The sequence below is a fragment of the Phragmites australis genome, chromosome 2 (assembly GCF_958298935.1).
Source record: "Phragmites australis chromosome 2, lpPhrAust1.1, whole genome shotgun sequence".
Classification (NCBI taxonomy): Eukaryota; Viridiplantae; Streptophyta; class Magnoliopsida; order Poales; family Poaceae; genus Phragmites; species Phragmites australis.
In genome coordinates, this window is record NC_084922.1 from 47,377,140 (window position 1) to 47,395,627 (window position 18,488).

Sequence of the window (18,488 nt, forward strand, 5' to 3'; positions counted from 1 at the left end):
CCGTGAGCCCGAGCCGAGTCCAATCCCGAGCCGACTCAGCAGAATATTCCTGGAATATCCTCTCCTTTTCTTTTTCTGAATTTTCTCTCCCGGCAAAACTTTCGAAGCCCGTTTCTCCTCCGTCCTAACTCCGTTTTCATCGATTCTTCCACCGATATTCATCTAAATTCGAGATCTAACCAATCATGTCAATTTCATAATTTTTGTAAATTGTTTGGTCATTGTTTTAATTGTTTGATTGATTGTGCCTTTGTCGTTGTTACGATTATTAGAGGAAGGAGCATTCAAGGAAGACCCCGAGGACCCAGAGTTTGAAGAAGGAGCAGACAAGGACTTCAACGAAAGCAAGTCCTACAACCGTTGATCATGTTGATCCTATGTTTTTAAATATAAACCGTAGAGCCGTTGTTTCAAACAATAGGAGTATGCATGATTAGATTAATAGTTGTGATTTTAAAAAAATGCTAGAATAGTTATAACCCAGCTTGTTTATCCCATGTCTTGTCATTGTTACCTTTATTCCGTTGAAACCCTAGAAGGATCCCAACATCAACTATAATGATTGTTTGGAGGAATGCTTGTTTACTAGTATGCTTAGGATTGCTTTGCTCAAAAGAAAGAACTAGATTATTTACATGTGATGATCATGCTTTACAATGTGAAGTGATGTGTGCTTGGTGCGCGTGCGTGTAAAACTTGTGTTCTTGGAAAAACTCTAGAGTAGTGTTGACGAGGGTGAGTAAGGTGCCCCACGAAGATGGGAACTATCTTGGAGCAAGGTTCGCCTTTGTGGTGTTCTTGCTGGGAGACTCTTGCCTCGGTCATATAAGGACCGGTTCGCTGTGACATCTCACCTAGTATCCACTCGTACAACCACATGGCTTGTATGGGCAGGACTTGACCTAACCCCTCTGACTTAGTGCGGTACCCACCTGGAGGCCGGTAGTGGCAATGGGGACCAGAAGAAGACTTGGGTAGTGTGTAGCCCAAGGTCCGGCTGATGATATTGTTGAGGCTATGTCAAAGCCTTGGGATTGCTAAGTGGTCCTTCCCGTGAATCGTCTAAAGCCCCTGGTATCTTAGTGCCCCATGGGTGGATATTGTGGTTTTATTGTGAGGTCGTTACGTCTCGTTATGACGGCTTCACCAATTGCTAAGGTGGAAGCCTGTGCATATCTTATGGATAAAGTGTACAACATCTGCAGAGTGTTAAACCTATCCGGATAGCCGTGTCCTCGGTCAAGGACGTGCTATGGTTTGGTCACAATGATTAGCTTTTCGGCGTGAGTGTCTCCTTGGTGTGTGAGTGGGCTGTGTGCCCGTGTTTTCAAAAAGGAAGGGTTTTGGCTTTGTGCCCTAAGCCTCCTGGACTGTGTGTCCGCTGGCAAAGTCTTGTGGGAACTGGTGGGACGGATGTATCTCCCCTAGGGCCGTCAACCCCCATAAACTCAACTTATGTGTTTTCTTCGGAAATATTTTTATTAAAGTTAGTCTTTGCAAAATGAACTTTGCATCAATAAAACTAGCTTTCCGCAAAACCTAAAAGACTCTACAGCCTTATCCTTGATCTACCTTTAAGCATCTAATTTCCCCCCTTGAAGTAGGACTTGCTGAGTGCCTTATGTACTCACACTTGCTAATTGTGGATCCAGATGATCCAGAGGCTGACTTCGTCGAAAGAGAAGATGAAGATTAGAGAAGCCAGTTTTGTCTGCACTCAAGCTGCCTGTAGAGCTTGGGTCGCTTTTGTGTGTTTCCGCTGTGCTTCGAGGGTTTGATTAATTTATGCCTACGTGCTTCTATTGTAATAAACTCTGTGTTGTACCCTATTATCGTATTTATTCGATATATGACCGTGATGTCTACTTCTGTTGGAGTTCGTGCGTACCCGTTACTGATCCAGAGACTGATATGAGATACACGAAGTGACCCAAAGGAGAGGTCTGACAAGAGTACAATTACAACCACTAAAACAGTATATTCAAACAACAAAACATATTTTCTTTAAAATTATACCCATCCATGAGCCGGAATCCGGACAACCAATCACCCCCGTGTAAAAAGGGTGGACCCGGCACGGCAGCCATTTCAAAATTCGAATTCTTCTCGACTCCCTGTGCTGGAATTCCTTGCCCCTTCCTCCCTTCTCCAGTCTCCACTGCCGCCACTCCCACGCCTCGCCCTGCCTCGTCTTCCTTCCCGCTCAAAATCCACCCCAATTCGATCGGAACCTGCCGAAACCTAAACCGCATGAAGATCTCGGAGCTCTCCCCCGAGTACCGGCAGCCGCCGCCGCACGCCGGCCTCCTCACCGACCTCAACAGGGTCGTCGACGACGTCGAGGCGTTCGACACCTCCGACTCCTCCGCGGAGAAGCTCGCCGCCGATCTCCGCCGCCTCCTCACCAGCCTCGCCTCCGCCGCTTCCTCCTCCTCCTCGCCCCTCACTGCGGCGTTCAGGCTTAAGGTATGGAACCTCGGCTTCCGCCTCTGGAACGCGTGCGTCGACCGCGCCAACTCCACCGCCCTGGCGAGGGGCCCTGCCGCCAGGGTCGCGGAGGCGGAGATCCGGCAGGCGGCGCCGGAGCTCCTCCTCCTCGCTGGCCTCCCGGACGTCCCCAACGCCGCTGCGAAGGCGGCCTCCTTGTTCCACCGCACCGGCCTGGTCTGGCTTGACCTCGGCCGCGCCGACCTCGCCTCCGCCTGCTTTGAGAAGGCCACGCCGCTGGTTTCTGCTGCCGAGACAAGAGAGGATCGGACCGTGCTCCTAGACCTCAACCTCGCGCGGGCGCGCACGGCGTCGGGCGCGGGCGAGCATGCCCTCTCCGTGGCGCTGCTGAGCCGGTCCAAGCCCCTCGCGGTGGCGTCTCCCGAGGGGGTCAAAGCCCTCGCCAAGGAGTACCTCCTCATCGGCAAGGCCGCCCTCGCCACGAAACCCTCGGATCCCGCCCTCGACGCGTCCAGCCTCCTTACCGAAGCGCTTGATCTCTGCGAGAAGGCCGCGGCCTCGCCCTCCTGCGGCACTCCGACAACCCCGAATCTCCAAGCGATCAAGGATCAATGCCTCCGCTTCCTCGCCGTCGAGCGTCTCCAAGCCGATGACTACGAGGGCACCCTGCGCTGCATCGGGGTCTCGAGGACCTCGCTGGGGCTTGGCGAGGAGCACCCGAGCATCGAGTTCATGGCGCTGCGCGCGTGTCTTGGCAGCGGGAACTTGGCGGAGGCCGGGAGGGAGCTCGAGAGGCTCATGGCGAACGCCGAAGCGCCGGACAGTGTGTGCGTGTCGGCGGCCGAGCTGTACCTTGCCAACGCGGGGCCGGAGGCTGCACTTAAAGTGCTCGCTGCGCTTGCCGCACGGTGCCGCGGCGAGGGTGCAGCTGCAGCCGCAGCAGTGAGGGTGGTGAAGAAGGTGGCCGAGGGTGCCGGCAGGGGGACTGGGCGCGCAAGAGCGATCGCTGAACTCGCGTCGGATGAGAGGGTGGTGGCGCTGTTCGATGGCCCTGCTAACGCCCATGAGCGTGGCACAATACATGCACTGCTGTGGACCTGGTTTGCATTCTATTACACCACCGAACTTCTATACTCTGTAAGAAAATGTGGGCGCCTGCTGAAGCTGGCATTTGGAATTTTGGGACAGTGCCACTGAGCATTTCCACGCAAAGAACTACGAGACCAGCGCGGACTTGATTGAGAGGTCGATGCTTTATGTTTCCCGCGACGAGGAAAGCAGATCCCGCCGCGCAGACTGCTTCCGAGTACTTTGCCTTTGCCATTTGGCACTTCGACATCTCGACCGAGCCCAAGAGTTCATCATTGAGGCCGAAAAGGTATTGATTATTCTCCTCGTCGCCTTGTTAAATGAACTCGTGTGATGCTTCTTATGTTTGGCTCAAAATATATATCTGTAGGTTGAACCCAATATCCACTGTGGCTTTCTGAAGGTAATGGTCTAATCTACACATGCTGTAAGTTTTACCCGGATCTCATTTTTGTTTTTAGCACTTTTTACTAATATAGATGAGTTTTTCAGTTTAAGATCCTCCTGCAGAAGGAGGAGGAAGATGAGGCTATCAAGCTAATGAAGATCATGGTGGGTTATGTTGATTTCAACCCTCACTTCCTGACACTCTCAATTCATGAAGCTATTGCCTGCAAGTCTGTCCGTGTGGCAGTTGCTTCATTAACCTTCCTTCTGGGCCTCTACTCTTCTGGGAAGCCAATGCCAATGACTGAGGCTGCTGTCCTCCGCAACCTTATAGCCCTCCTCCTTCGTGAGCCAGCATCTGAGGCTGAGATCCTGAAGTACTCAAGACATGCCAAGCTACGGATGGCTGAACTTGGTGTGGAAGCTTTTTTTGGCAAGGGAACTGTGGGGCTGCGCGAACTGAATTGGTTTGCAGTCAATACATGGAATATGGCTATAAGGGTGGCAAATGAGAAGAAGTATGATTATTGCGCTGAGTTCTTTGAGCTTGCAGCTGAATTTTTGGGTTCAAGTAACGTTGAGGATGATGCAAACCGTCTTCTGGTTTGCAAATCATTGATTTTGAGTGTCAGTGGCATGCTCCATGCTGAGGAGCTAAACAAATCTCCATTGTCAGATTCTGACATTAAAAAGGGTGTTGAGATGCTCAGCAGAGCTGGCAAGGTAAACATTGAGCTTGCCAAATATCAAGAGCTACTGATATCTGTATGTTCTAAAGGATTTGATTTTCTCAGTTATTATTTTAATTCAGTTGTACTTGTACTGATGTGCAGCTATTGCCCTCGACTTGGCCTCCGGTTCTAGTGTCCTCTGATCACTTGGAGGATAACAACTTCCTGTTCCTCCATACGTTAAAATTCTACCAACTTCTTGACAGGATGGACACTAGAGCACACCCTCAGCAGCTCCAACTAGTCAAGAATTTTGTGGCATCTAAAGCATGTACACCAGGTCATCTTCTCAAACTCGGAGATATAGCTTCTCAAGGTACCCAACCGAACCTACTTGTTGCTGAATTTTCCCTAAAGGCCAGCATCACTACTGCCCTTGCCTCTCACTCGCCAAACTATGGGGTAATCAGCGCTGCCCTAAGGAAGCTAGTGTACCTTGCTGGGTTCCAAGACTGCAATGGTGATGCAGCCTATGATGTATTTCGACAAGCTTTCCAGATTGTGGTTGGACTGAGAGACGGTGAGTATCCATTTGAGGAAGGGAAGTGGCTTGCAGTGACTGCATGGAACAAGTCATTTTTGGCTGTGCGCCTTGGGCAACATTCAGTTGCTAGAAAATGGATGAAGATGAGTTTGGATCTCGCTCGGCATCTTGAGAGCATGAAACAGAATATAACAGCGATGGAGGAATACATCGAGCACTTTCAGAAGATATATGGTAAAGAACTTGATGAATGTAGCCAGCAAGATGGGGCACCAAGTACTAGTATGTCCGGTAGCGCGTCTCAACCTGTCCTAGTATAGAATTTGTGAATGGGGGCAGTTCACGGTTGGAGTGATAAACAGAGCATTTGTTTGAATGATATACACTCAAATTTGTTTCCATCTGATTGATGTGCGATCCAAAATTCTTTCGTTTGATTATGAAAGTTTTGCATCTATTTGATGATTTCTAGATTAGATGTGGATTCTTTTGTTGGCAGTATGGACATCTTTGAACTTTAGTAGGCACATCTATAGGAGAAAGTCAAAATTTGTCTGATATTTGACAATATCTCATTAACCATCTAGAAGCGTTGGCAGTAAGAGCGTCCTTCAATTTTACCATACTATATTGAATTATAGATGGCATTGCATCCAAATAATTGTGGCAGAAAGTTGGGGCTGAAGAGGACCAAAAAAGGAGAACTTGAAACATTCTACACAACCATAGACATATCTGACGTGCACTATTCTGAACATATCAAAGGGGGTAAAAGTGAATCCATTTCCATCACGGAATGACTGGTTTTGCTCTGTGAATACCCCTTTCCTTTTTTGTTATGGGTATTCTATTGCCTTACACAGGGACCAGGTTCTGATGGTGATGCACGACCATAACCAGCTAGTGGTGCAGCAGCTACCCCTCTTTGGTTCAGCAAACACCTGAAGCGTGCCAATCTTGATGTGACTGATCTTGGATCTTTTGCAAGCTTCCCAGTCTGAGTCCAGAGTCTCTCTTCAAGCCAATGCAATGTAAAGTAAAAAATTGCTCATCAGATGGTAGTGCATTCATGCAGTCCTTGGTATATTAGATTAGATGAGTATTTGCTGTCAGGTGACAAGCACATTTCATACTATCATAAGTTAAAAGGTTGCATGTATTTCTGCTTCTGTTACCGTGAATCATGCCCTTAAATAATATTATGATACATAGCAATTCATTTACTAACTTTGACAGTTTTTCTTGTGAGCAACTGAGCATTCATCACGAATCAACTCAGGATGTCAAATCTAACGGAATTGTGAATGTGGTTTTCTATCATTGTCCAACAACCTTCTAAATTGTGCATGCCTTTAAGAATTTGTACTATGCAGAATGATCTTCTGTTCTTTTAATAGAATGTTGTAGACCTGAACAGTGAGCATTTATCTGCTACCTTTTTTATTAGGATTTCTGCTGATATATCTAATTATGCTGTATGGGAAAGAATATCTACTGGGTTTTCAATGTGCTAAATTTTTTTCACCATATTTACATGGGTTCTGGATGCTGTATATATTGGGAGGAAGTTATCATTTTTAGTATACCATATTGGAGTACTGTGCCACACACTATATATTTCCTAGCTTCATAAAAAAAAATATAGGTGATCATACATTACAATGAAGACTGTGGTTTGGATAGTAATGCACGCCTTAAACTGCGGTTTGGATAATAATGCATGCCTTCAATTTGAAATACTGCAAGATATTAATTTGGGCGCTCAAGCTTTTTCAGTCACTTACCTGCAGCTGCTGCAGCACGTGGCCAAATAGTTTGTTCAATGTCTGATGCATCAATTTCCTCACCCCACATGCAAACCTCACCACCAATGACCAATTGTTGCTGTTTTGTGTCATTGATACCTTTCAGGGGTTCATTCATGTAAAATCCCTCCCATGAGGCATCCAAGTGATCTAGGTACCACTTATCCTGGTTGCTTACTATGCATCTAAGCCCTGCAGCAACCACTTTTGGTGCTACGTCCTCTCCAAGCCTGTTAATTTATGGGCAAATCTGCCAGTTGTTAACTAATGATAGCAGTAAGAAGAACCAGAATGGACTTAGTATGAGTATGGATTTCAATGTAAAATGGTAACTGAATCTAATTCCTTATTTCATAGAATATGTATGACCCTAACGTATTATGTGCATGCATGTTGCAAACAACTGTAAACTCAAAGGAAAGCATCATATGAAACCAGGAGTCATCGCTCTATCGTTGCGAGCAAAGCCTTCCCAGTGTTACAAATCAATCAGACAGTAAGTAAATACCAGTTATGCACCACGGTTTTACGGTCCAATTTGTCTCCAAAGTTGTTAAACGTTTCTTCCCTGTAAGTGTGAAACGATGTCTGTTAAAATGTTAAGGGTTAGTAAATTCTTGGAGCATATTATATCTGCAAATAGGCATACCAGTTAATGATATCGTAGCCATGTGACAGTGCAATCTTTTGAGATCTTAATACAAAATCTTTGTATGCATCTGATACGTTCATATGGTTATTATTCAACCTGTAAAAGGATTATCTTGAATTAAGTGACTGATACAAGAACACGACCAATTTGTTTTCTACTTTAAAAGGAAATCACCAACACACATCAGGTAAGTTATCAAATTATGAGTTCTCTTATTTGCATAGGAATATACCATCCTTCAATGTGGGGTGTTGAGGTCCAGCAGCCTGAAATTCACAGAAAAGAATGAATGGGTATGATCTATAGATCAACTATTCTCTATTCTATTACTAGGCCACTGTGCTACATCAACTATAGATGCAATGCTTCTGCTTACTTGTGTTGACTTCATCACCGCCTAAGTGGACAAATTTGAACTTAAAAACCTTGCTAAAATCTGAAAGACAACAGAAAGTATGAACTCTGTTAGGGTGTTGTTCAGATATTTACTATTTTCTTCCAATGGTGATTGAATGCAGATAATGTATCCATTTTATGTATTCTCTATTTTTATAAATATCTGACTCTTTCAGGACATGCCCACAAACTAATGATCTTTTGAAATAACAAGCTTAGGAGCCACTTCATTTTTGTCGACAAAATCTGTATGATGTACCACCTGAAAGAATGCCATCAATGACTTCAAATGTAAAGTTGTTACTGACATCAAGTGGTTCTCTGCAGCTATCTGATGGCCACAATGATGGGTACCCGACGCCCCTGAAAAGGTATGATTTTCACTATTTCAGCCATGCTTATATTAAACGAATCGCACTTGTGAACTCTAGTGAACTTTCTTGAATGACTTTAATGGATAAACAATGGGTTTTCCCTCCAAATAATTTAATGTTTTCTGGAGCATATGATTTGACAGATTTGTAGTATACATCATTGAACATTTGACCATAATGAAGTTTCTTACCATGAAAGGGCATGGCCAGGAACATCAATCTCAGCCAACACATTTACACCTCGCTTTTCAGCATACCTGCCAAAATATGTATATGTATTGTTAATCTGGGAGAGGTCTGGCTACATAAGTTTTATGAGAACAGAAAGATAGACTGGGAGGCGGGGGGGGGGGGGGGCAGACACATTGAATATGCACTAAAAATATTCAGCGTTTGACTGACAAACTAGCTTGCTTATGTGCGTGCTACAAAACTCTGAAGGTATAGATACCAAAAAATGTGGCTCTGCATCAGTATAGTAAACTTGCAAACTCTTCTGTTTCAGGTTTGAATCCTTCTATTGGACATGTTTCTGATGTTTCCATCGTTTTGAAGGTAATAACCTCCCAGTTTTCAGTGCTAATATAGTATTGGTATTGTAAAATTTCAAACATTTGATAATGAAATAGAACGCACCGTACAATGTCGATAGCATCAGACATTGTGTATCTCTCTGAATAAGAGTATGAACTGTTCCACAATTTGGGGTATGAAGGTATTTCAATGGGAAATGACTGCTCGTCCACGATGTGCCAATGGAGAACATTCTGTGTGATAACATACAATAACAGGAACTTTTTTTAAGGAACATAAACAAATTACACAATAACAGTTCAAGTCTGCTGTAAGCCTGTAACTTATCAGTCAAGCAATTAAAATTAAATGGCCATAAAACCTACCAATTTACTGTAGGTCATTGCATCAATGACTCCTTTGACTATCTTAACAGGTAGGTAATGCCTCGCAGTATCTGCAAGCATATAGGCTTAAGTTAATATTGATACTTTCAGTGCTGTAATGGTCACTCGCTGGATGTCCACATTTACAGCATTGAAGCTTGTGAAAGGTAGAAATAGTGAGTATATCTAACCAATAAGAAGTCCCCGGTAAGGAAATCTGGGTGTGTCAGTAACTATCCAAGGAGCTGAGTTGAGTTCAATTAGCCTTGATGTGAAATCAAAGTAACATAACTGACCAAATGTCTGCATTGATGAAAAGGTTTACCGTTGGACTACAAGATTGGGAGTGTAAAATTTGCTTACACTTATGTATTGCTTGTAAGTGGATGGATCATACGAAGTAGTTACCTGTAAGGCATGAAGTGCTCCAAAAACTGTTTTAGCCTACAAAATATTGCAAGGTGTCATCAATTATTTTTATGAGTTGTATCAAACTATTCGGAGTGACTTGCATCATGAATAAATGGTAAATGTGATTTCATCGCTCCTTTTACTTTCTTTTGCAACCTAACAACATTTCCCATGTCATACAAATTTTACTCATAGATACCTTGTGAGGTGATATTACAGTTCATTGTTGAGTCGATGTTACATGATACTTATTCGCGCAGATCACTTGTGATTTGCTTGTAAGGGGCATATTATACTTTACTTTGTATTTCAGAGACTTCATAAGAAAAGGCCTATCAAGAGGGTTTAGGACAGCATTATGCATGTTACAAGAGATGCTGAAGGCATGCACAGTGCAAGGAGTCTCTGAATTCATCATCAAGAAGAAAAGAATTACAAAAACTATGAGTAAGCTTCTAATGTGTTTTTAGATGATGCTATTATATATTGTTGACAACATAAAACAATGAACTTTTACTAACCTCGATCTGTGCATACAATGGATCTCCTGTTGTTGGAACAGTTAAATTATATGACTCATCTACCCCAAAGTTGAGCTGCAGAAGATGAACAGCAAAGTATTAACAGAAACAAATGTTTCAATCTGTAGATGAACTTGCAGTTCATCAGATCAAGTGAGCAGGTTACCTCATCGTCGGGTGTATGGACAACAATATTTACACAGGTGAGAACCAAAGAACTTGGGTTTCTACCGTCAACAACATGGTTCAGTGTAATCAAATCAACCATCCTCTGGAAGGCGTCCTTCAAGATTGAGTTCTCGTCAGAATATACGCTTCCCACCATTGACATTGTGATATCCTTTTTGACATAGAGTTTCTGTGTTCCGTGGGAGACCGACTTTGGCATCGGCCACAAGTCGATGTTGTCAGTGGCGATGCAGGATCCAGTTGCCAGAAATGCAAGAAGCAGCCTCAGAACCGGTGCCATCTTTGCAAGGTGATCGGATTGATGTCCTTTTCTATAGGAACATCAATTATCTAGAGAAAAAGAATCAATGGTTTATGAGTTGTGACAAAGAGCCCACAACTACTGCAGGTTGTGCAGTTTCTTCTTGGTAAATCCAAAGAGCCAGCCTCACCTCAGAGAAATTTGTAGTTTTCTTGAGTGAGAAAGGATGGAAAATGCAAGAACAATGTGGGAATCTGCAAGCGCGAGGCAAGTACCTTTTCTCCCTTGCTACATCTGTTTGGAAGAGAACCAATAGGAAAGCTTGTTGAACTCCTATCTTAGGACAGAGACGAGCGACAAGGAGGTATATGAGGAGGAGCACCACCACGACATTGCAATCTTACGTCAAGGAGTGGTTAGATGGAGGGAAGAAAAGGCATGCACAGGTCTGGTGCACTTTGGTGACCCAGAAACAGGTACGGATGGCCAGGCAATCAGCTCACTGATGCTAATTTTGGTAGCTTCACCGCTCCATATAGCCTACATGACCCATGACTGACCAATGGCCGGTGTTTGGCAAAGCAGTATTATATTTTGTGATTAATACGTGCCTAAACGGGCACGTTCTGCCATTCCCTGCTAATACATTTTTGTGCAATAATATGAAGCTATCGATGATTCATAGATTATATATTGCCGTCTATTTTGCAGACTGCGTCTGTTTTTGTTTGTACTGGAGAGATGGCAGGAACGGTAAGGTGCCGCGGTTGTGGTTAGTAAAAAGCGTGACAAGGATCTGGTTGGTAGGTGGATCACAAGTTCTTGCCCGTTCTCACTGCCCACTGAAGCGTCACGGTGCTGCGCTCTTGAGTGAGTCAGCTTTTTGGCCTCCCCCCCCCCCCACTTTTGATTATTCCATTTTGATTTTCGAACGCTGTTGGTTAATCTAACGATGGCCCTTGCAGCCAATCTGCTTCCTTTTTTTAAAAAAAATTACAAATAAAATTGCAGAAACGAACATGATATCGACCCAGGTAACAAACTGAAGTATCTGGTTGTTTCCCTCGGGTGTTGATGGTTTGGTGCATGAGTTTGCAAAAGTATGAGATATCACATCAGAGCAGGATTGAAGCTCTTTTAGCTCCGTCGTCGTGGAGGTAAGTGTAAAAGTCATTTTTAAGACCATCTCTAACAGTTACCTCAAATTTTCATCTTCAAAATACTAGTACAGCATCCCCTATCACTATTACAGCATCCCCTATCTTTAACACTGTAGTAGTATTGTATCACTGGATAGAGGATCTGTTGGAGATGGATTTCTAGTGCTACAGTAGATCGTAAAGTACTGTAACACTAGAATTTGCAGGTTTGAAGACTCCTTTGGAGATGGCCTAAGGAGTTGGTACACATAATTTACGTTCTGGTAGCCTGAAAGATGAAGGATGCGAAAGACATATGTTGTGCGTGACATGGGCGTGGTGGTCCTGGACTCTTTTGCACGCACCACGCACGACGTAAACTTGGGCTGACTGGCTGAGTTACTTAGGACAATCGGCTATCTCATGATCTCATCCGGGGTTCTCTCTCAGGTCTCAGCCCACCTTTGCCGGAGATAATGTGCAACGTCGGAGCTGATCTGGGCCATGCAGCTTTTACTGGACCGGACTACTATTTTTCCCATCACTGATAGGACCTTAGATGCAAACATTGTTGTATGGGCCATTAGCACAGAACAGGATGACACTTGGCAGAATTAGTAAACTACGTTTTTCAATATCGAGTTTGAAATGCGAAGTCCAAAAAGTTTGCCAAACGATCAAAACAGTAGCTGATGGTGATTGGTGAACAGCAGAACTATACCGGACCTTGCTTGACCCAAGTAGTTGTTGAACTTGAACATGTCAAGTCTGCCTAGGTTGGGTTGAGATGTACCCAACCCACCACTACGGGAGTAGTCAAATTTGCTCTCTTGCAGCAATCGCATGTCCAATCCAACAATCATAGGTCTTCGGACTGTTTGTTCAACAAATGTACGAGATATCCCTAGTTTCTACCTGCATTTCTACGGTGGTTAACACTACTAACCCCGTGGTCATTGCTGATAGTCAAAAGATCAATTGTCTTGTAGCCAGTTTTGCCGATGGTGGCAGAAAGCGAGGTAGATGAAACCTAATTACATGAGCCTCCGATCTTGATTTCCAAATGCAACTAGAGAAGTTGGTAAATGGTCAACCAACTAAACAGCTCCAATGGGTGTAGATGTAGAAACGGGATAGCTTTAGTTTGGTTGATCAAGTAGCTTTCGTTATTGATTCTCGAGGCGCCCTTTGGAACTGAGGGCCAAAGTTTCTGCTCATTCACGAAATTAGCAAGGTGGCTCACGTTAATAGTGTAGCTAGTTTCGCTGTAATATTTTATCATGATAATATTTTATTAAAAATTAATCTATTTAGATTTTTATGAGTTTAATGTCATTTAGTTATAAAACGCATAACATTGTAATAGATAAAAAAAATTATGTTACTGAAAGAGAAAATTATTTATGCTTTAAACTTGTACTCGATTCGTATACGTTTTGATCAACTGCTAAAATCGTACGTCAGGTGTAAGCAACCCAACCAAAATCAAAATAGTTTTGTCTTGCCTGCTTGTTATACCTTACCTACTTCATGCTTGATACGACGACCTTGAACTACATGATACTTTTTAATCTATTATTTTAATAAGAATTTTGATTTTTTTCATTATTTTTATTATGAATTTTGGTTATTAATTAATTATATTTACATGGACTCTTTATTTAGGTATTTGATTTTTATAATAATTTGATTTTTTTTCCTAAGACTATTTGATATGCATCATTCTTTTTTCTATTTTAATCCCAGTTTTAATTTTTATTTTATTTTATTTTATTTGGACTCTTTTTTTTATAGATATTTTGCTTCCCAAACCGTATGAAAATCGAACAGCTAATTTTTCATAATATTTAATCCAAATCTAGCTATTTTAATCGTATTTGATATGTACTCTATGGCTTAATGTAGACAGTTAGATGTTTATAATAATTAGTGGTCTCGATTCTTTTCTTTTTTCAATTAATATGGTAATTTTATGATCTTAAAAGCGAATATGATGTCTCCTTTTAATACTTAAATAATGATATAATAGATGTCTTGAAATGGCTTCGTTTCTTGATTTTTAGCGTTTAGCCACTTCCAAACATCACATGTCAAAATTAGCCATTCTTTGTGAATTTTGGTGCTCTTCTCCGCAATGTACTGAAATATTCGTTGTCCTGACGGAACTGGAGTGATGCATCTATCCACAAGTGCCACAAACACAAATACTCCCTCGGATCATAAATACATTCGTTTTGAAAAATGTTCAGTCAAAATTTTAAACTTTAACTAACAATAACTTTCAAATATTTAGTTTGGAAATCTTAAAATCATATGTATAGATTTGTCTTGAAAATGCTTTTATAATATCATAAATTCAATAGATTTTATAAATATATTCTAATAAAAAATAGTGGTCAAAACTATACATGTGAGACCAAGTCTTATCCAAATCCATATATATTTATGACCGGAGACAGTACTTCTGAAGCATGACTTGTATTCGTGATGAGCTCCAACCCTACACCACCTTGGAAGTCATCCTTCAACTGGATTTGTAAAGCAAACATTCAAGGGTGTTCTTCTAGTATTTCGATGAGTAGACAACTAGAGACAAGTTTCTCGAGCCCTCGCGTATGCGACTCAACACTCTTATACATAAGATCAGTTGGAAAATTCACACAACTTAGCGCCCACGTCGCTCTCACGGGCGACTCGAACAGCTCCACGCCTCTCAGCGTCGTCGCCCCCTCTCACCTCCTCCCCATGTCTCGCCGTAGCCTGAGCCGGTTGCTGGAAGCCCGCGCAGCGGTAAGGACGGCGGTGGCAGGGCTTCTCTCGATGGGGTTCTCCTTATTCCGTGGTGGCGGACCTCAAGGTCGTCGGCTCGAGCTTTGGTGGAGCTCGTAGCGGCGAGCGGAACCGGGCAGCCCGCAGCCGGATCTGGTTTGGGGCTCGGTGAGCGATGAGAGGTGACAATGTCTCTATGCCACGTGACATGGACGCTCGTCGCCACAGATATGTGACGGGGCGACATGGGCGTGATGTGGGTGTGGCTAGGCGGTGGGCGTGACTGAGCGGCGACAGCCATGGCTCGAGCGTTGGTGTGGCTAGGAGGCAGGCGCAGAGTGGCGTTTCCTGTGGTGGCCGCAACCATAAGGTTAGTGGTTGGATCCGACGCCTCCAAGGTTGGATTCGGAGCTCGGCGGTGGATCCTTGAGGATCTAGTTGGCGGTGGCCCACTGGCAAGGTGGCACATCGAGCCCGCGGCGTGCGCCCACGGCGATGATGACGTGAAGGAGGACCGGGACGATGTGGAGGTCGCGCGTGGCAGCAGCGTAGAGGAGGACTAGGTTGGTGCGGAGGTGGAGGTCGTGGTGGTGTTGTCCATGCGCAACCTGCATGCATGTAGCGCCCACGCGAGGTGGTGAGGGCTTACGAGGTGGCCAGGGGTGACACAGCGGTGGTGGTCATGTAACGAGGAGAGGGGCATGGTGGCGGGTGTGCAGGGGTGTGGTGGTTGCGGCCAACATTGGCGTGCGACCATGTATGGGATGGTGGTAGATGGATGTTCACAACCGTGGGCTAGCTGGATGTCAACACAATGGATTGGAGGGGGGCATGCCTGCCCCGCAGCGACCAGTCTTGTATGGCGGTGTTTGGTTTGGTGTGGGGAGGCCTCGTCTGGGAGGGGCGATGTGTTGGGCGGTGGCTGTTGTGAGGTTTCAGCGACTGGGATAGCGTGGCAATGCCTTGGAGACACCTGGATCCGGCAGCATGGCCCAGGCTAGCGTAGGAGCGGTGTAGGTGACGGGCGGTGATACGTGGCATTGGCTTGGTCTCGGTTCGGCAACGGTCAGTCTTGCAAAGCAGTGGCCGGTTCGGTGCGGGAGTGGCCTGGCCAGTGCAGTGGAGGTCGGATCTGTGTGGAGACGGTACGGATAGACACTACATAGCAGGATTTGGATGGTAGAGTGTTGGCAATCGACACGACGGAGCAGTCGGTGGAGCCAGGGGCGGCTGGACTCGATGCCACGGCGATCAGTCCCGCATGGCGGCATCTAATTCGGCGTGATGTGAGGTGGCACAACGGCCTAATGGTCGGTTCCACGTAATGGTGGCGTACGATCCCGCATAGCGGTGACTGTTTTTGGCGACGCAAGTGATGGCACGACATCGATGGTGGAGGTGTGGTATCTTGGTGGGTGGACCCACGTGGCTACGGCGTACGGGCCTGCATGACGGCGACTGTTTCGGTGCGACGTGAGGTGACATGGCGATGGTGGCGGTGGTGTGGCGCCCTACCGGTGGTGCGACGACAGCGGCCGAAGGATGGACGGCGTGGCGACGACTGGTCCTGCAAGATGATGGCTAGGTCGGTGTGATGACTGGTCCCGCAAGGCAATGGCCAGGTCGGTGCAAAGGTGGCGGTTTATCTGGAGTCGATCTGCAGTGGACCATGCAGTGACAAGCGTGTTCTATGTGCAGGTGTAGTGGTCGGTGGCATGTGTGATGTTACGATGGTCGTTGTTGCATAGAGTGGCAGGAGTTGTTGCTTTGCGCGACCGGCCAGAGTGCACAGTTGTAATCTGCATTTGTTGGTATATAGAATAGGGGGTCCCCTGTTCTAGGTCCCATAGCTGGCGATTCTAGTTGACAGAAGATTTTTTCCTGGACCAGGATCCCATCATGCGACTAGTCTGCACTCACACAACCAGTCTGCACCTTCGCGACTAGGATCCTTACCACAGAAGAAAATCCCACGACTCGCCTTCGCTGGTCGTGTGACAGGTACTCACCAAACCAATCTATTCTCATTAAGTGCTTTCCACTCAAGTGTCTTTTCTTCCCTAGGCACTCCTCCCCGGTGGACAGGTCGTGGCCAGTACAGAGGTGCCATGCCCTGTCCCATAGCATTAAATGATACGAGACGGGCTCGCAGGCATGGCAGGATGCTTCATAGGTGTGCTTGCGAGACCAGTTATGGGAAATGGTAGGCCGGCTGACCGGGGTGAGGTGAGCATGGAGGTGTCCGAGGACGAGCCCGGTAGTATCTTCAGAGAAAAAGAGGCCAACTTGTAAGTTCTTTCTCTTTCTGGTATATAAAGAGAGGAGGACTCGGTTTGTAAGGGGGGGACCAGTTCTGAAACACTGATAACCAAATACACAGGACATAGGGCTATTATTCTTCTGGAGGCCTAAACCTGGATAACCCTTTTGTTCTTGAGTTCATAGCATACGCGCCCCACAAGCGTTGTTCACGCACCCCTCGACTAATACACCCCAGAATCATTGTCAGGGATTAACTCTCGACAGTTGGCACGCCAGGTAAGGTGGCACATTTCTGGTTTCAGTGAGTGTTGGAGATTAGATTGGGTACTCATGGCCGGATCCACGGTAACCGCTGAGTACTGTTCCGAGGACTCCAGTCACCACGGGAAATTCATCATGGGATACGACCTAGATGAGCCTAGTGCGCTCCAGAGTTTAGACATCGGATCAGAATCTGAAGGTTTCAAAATTAAAAAAAGACCATGCAACAGAGAGCGGCATAGGCCCCGATGCCCTAGGTACTTGCAGTAAGCTCCAGGCCGTATGCCCCGGGGAGCTATCGTCGGTAACTATGGCACTGCCTAGAGATGCGCCCATCGCGTCGGGATGAACCGCCCACCAACTGTGCGATCCTCTTCCCCAAAGTGCCCTCCGTAGTGTAAACCAGAACCATCAGCCACACGAGATTCCCGGCCAGGTTAAAGGATGTTTAGAAACTGACTGAATGCGTTATTTCCTTGTTTAGGGTCATCTTGTGGACAGGAAATAGGGCCTTCCGCTTTTCAAGTTCTGATAGAAAGAATGATCACTTTCAACGGATACCAGGAACAGGGGCAGCCTCCTAGGATCTCAACAGGTGACCCTTTTTCTCCTCCTATACTGACCACTCCTCGACCAGACGAGGACTCATTGCCCTATTTTGCAGCTACCCCTACAAGTCATGGGAGCATTACTGGTCGTCGAGCGGTGAGTGCTTTCTAAGACCAGAGACGAACATGCACAAGACCACACTTGTTGGTAGGCCGTTCACGTTGATTGGACTGGGGGTTGGAGCGATCTCAACCCCATCGGCCAGCGACACCTTCAGGTACACATTTTAATTAAATTTTTAGGCCACCAAATAATGTTGCGGAGTATGAGGGCCTCTTATCTAGAATACGAGCAGCCTCCGCACGAGGGGTAAAATGCCCACTAACGATGAGGGACTCGCTGCTGGCTGCGAGCCGAGTGCGAAGGGTTTCCTGTGCTCGAACCAAATGATGGCGACATACCTCTCTGAAGTGAGAAAGCTAGAGTAAGGCTTCGTCGATTTTGAAGTCAAGCACGTCCCTCGCAAGGACGACTTCCTAGCCGATGGGCTGGTCCGTCTAGCCTCTTCTTGCGCACTTGTCCCAGTCGAAGTCTTTGAAAAAAGATTCACATGACCACCCACTGCGGTCTCAGACCAACGTAGAAGGGATGCTCCATTTCTAACGGAGCATTAGAGACAACACCTTTGGAGGCAACGCCTCCTTTGGTGTCATCGACCTCGGGTGGCCATCATGTGGTTGTCCTGCTCTATTCGGGTATGACCTGGATGGATAAGTTCTTGGACTGCTTTCAGAATTGAGCGGCTCCTAACTATGATATGTCAGCAGAAAATGTCACGTGACAGGAACACAAGTACTCCTGGGTAGAGGGACGCCTCTACC

The 18,488-nt window shown here is 45.6% G+C and overlaps 2 protein-coding genes across 3 annotated transcripts; one reads left to right on the top strand and one right to left on the bottom strand.

Annotated features, from left to right (window-relative positions):
• Positions 1–2,119: 2,119 nt before the first annotated feature.
• On the top strand, positions 2,120–5,545 carry LOC133910192 (TPR repeat-containing protein ZIP4-like). The gene is made up of 5 exons (XM_062352703.1): positions 2,120–3,548; positions 3,637–3,826; positions 3,908–3,940; positions 4,030–4,647; positions 4,758–5,545. Exons 1-5 carry the CDS (start codon positions 2,251–2,253, stop codon positions 5,457–5,459), a joined length of 2,841 nt encoding a protein of 946 aa, XP_062208687.1. The 5' UTR covers positions 2,120–2,250; the 3' UTR covers positions 5,460–5,545.
• Positions 5,546–5,713: 168 nt separating this feature from the next.
• On the bottom strand, positions 5,714–11,015 carry LOC133910193 (beta-hexosaminidase 3-like). 2 transcript variants are annotated; one of them, XM_062352705.1, is made up of 15 exons: positions 10,903–11,015; positions 10,364–10,716; positions 10,198–10,272; positions 9,674–9,709; positions 9,457–9,568; positions 9,266–9,336; positions 9,003–9,133; positions 8,558–8,623; positions 8,255–8,355; positions 7,973–8,032; positions 7,829–7,862; positions 7,594–7,692; positions 7,453–7,512; positions 6,924–7,174; positions 5,714–6,153 (listed from the first exon to the last, which is right to left on the bottom strand). In XM_062352705.1, exons 2-15 carry the CDS (start codon positions 10,664–10,666, stop codon positions 5,987–5,989), a joined length of 1,566 nt encoding a protein of 521 aa, XP_062208689.1. In that variant the 5' UTR covers positions 10,667–10,716; positions 10,903–11,015; the 3' UTR covers positions 5,714–5,986. The 2 variants fall into 2 exon arrangements, with proteins under 2 accessions (XP_062208689.1, XP_062208688.1); XM_062352704.1 differs by having other exon boundaries at positions 10,818–10,986.
• Between the last annotated feature and the right edge of the window lie 7,473 nt (positions 11,016–18,488).

Coding starts and splice junctions, on each gene's coding strand:
- LOC133910192 (XM_062352703.1), top strand. CDS start 2,251: ATGAAGATCTCGGAGCTCTCCCCCGAGTACCGGCAGCCGCCGCCGCAC. Junction 3,549..3,636: donor CATGCACTGCTGTGGACCTG/GTTTGCATTCTA, acceptor ATTTTGGGACAG/TGCCACTGAGCATTTCCACG. Junction 3,827..3,907: donor TCATCATTGAGGCCGAAAAG/GTATTGATTATT, acceptor ATATATCTGTAG/GTTGAACCCAATATCCACTG.
- LOC133910193 (XM_062352705.1), bottom strand. CDS start 10,666: ATGGCACCGGTTCTGAGGCTGCTTCTTGCATTTCTGGCAACTGGATCC. Junction 9,337..9,456: donor TTACCGGGGACTTCTTATTG/GTTAGATATACT, acceptor ATATGCTTGCAG/ATACTGCGAGGCATTACCTA. Junction 7,175..7,452: donor AAAACCGTGGTGCATAACTG/GTATTTACTTAC, acceptor ATAAATTAACAG/GCTTGGAGAGGACGTAGCAC.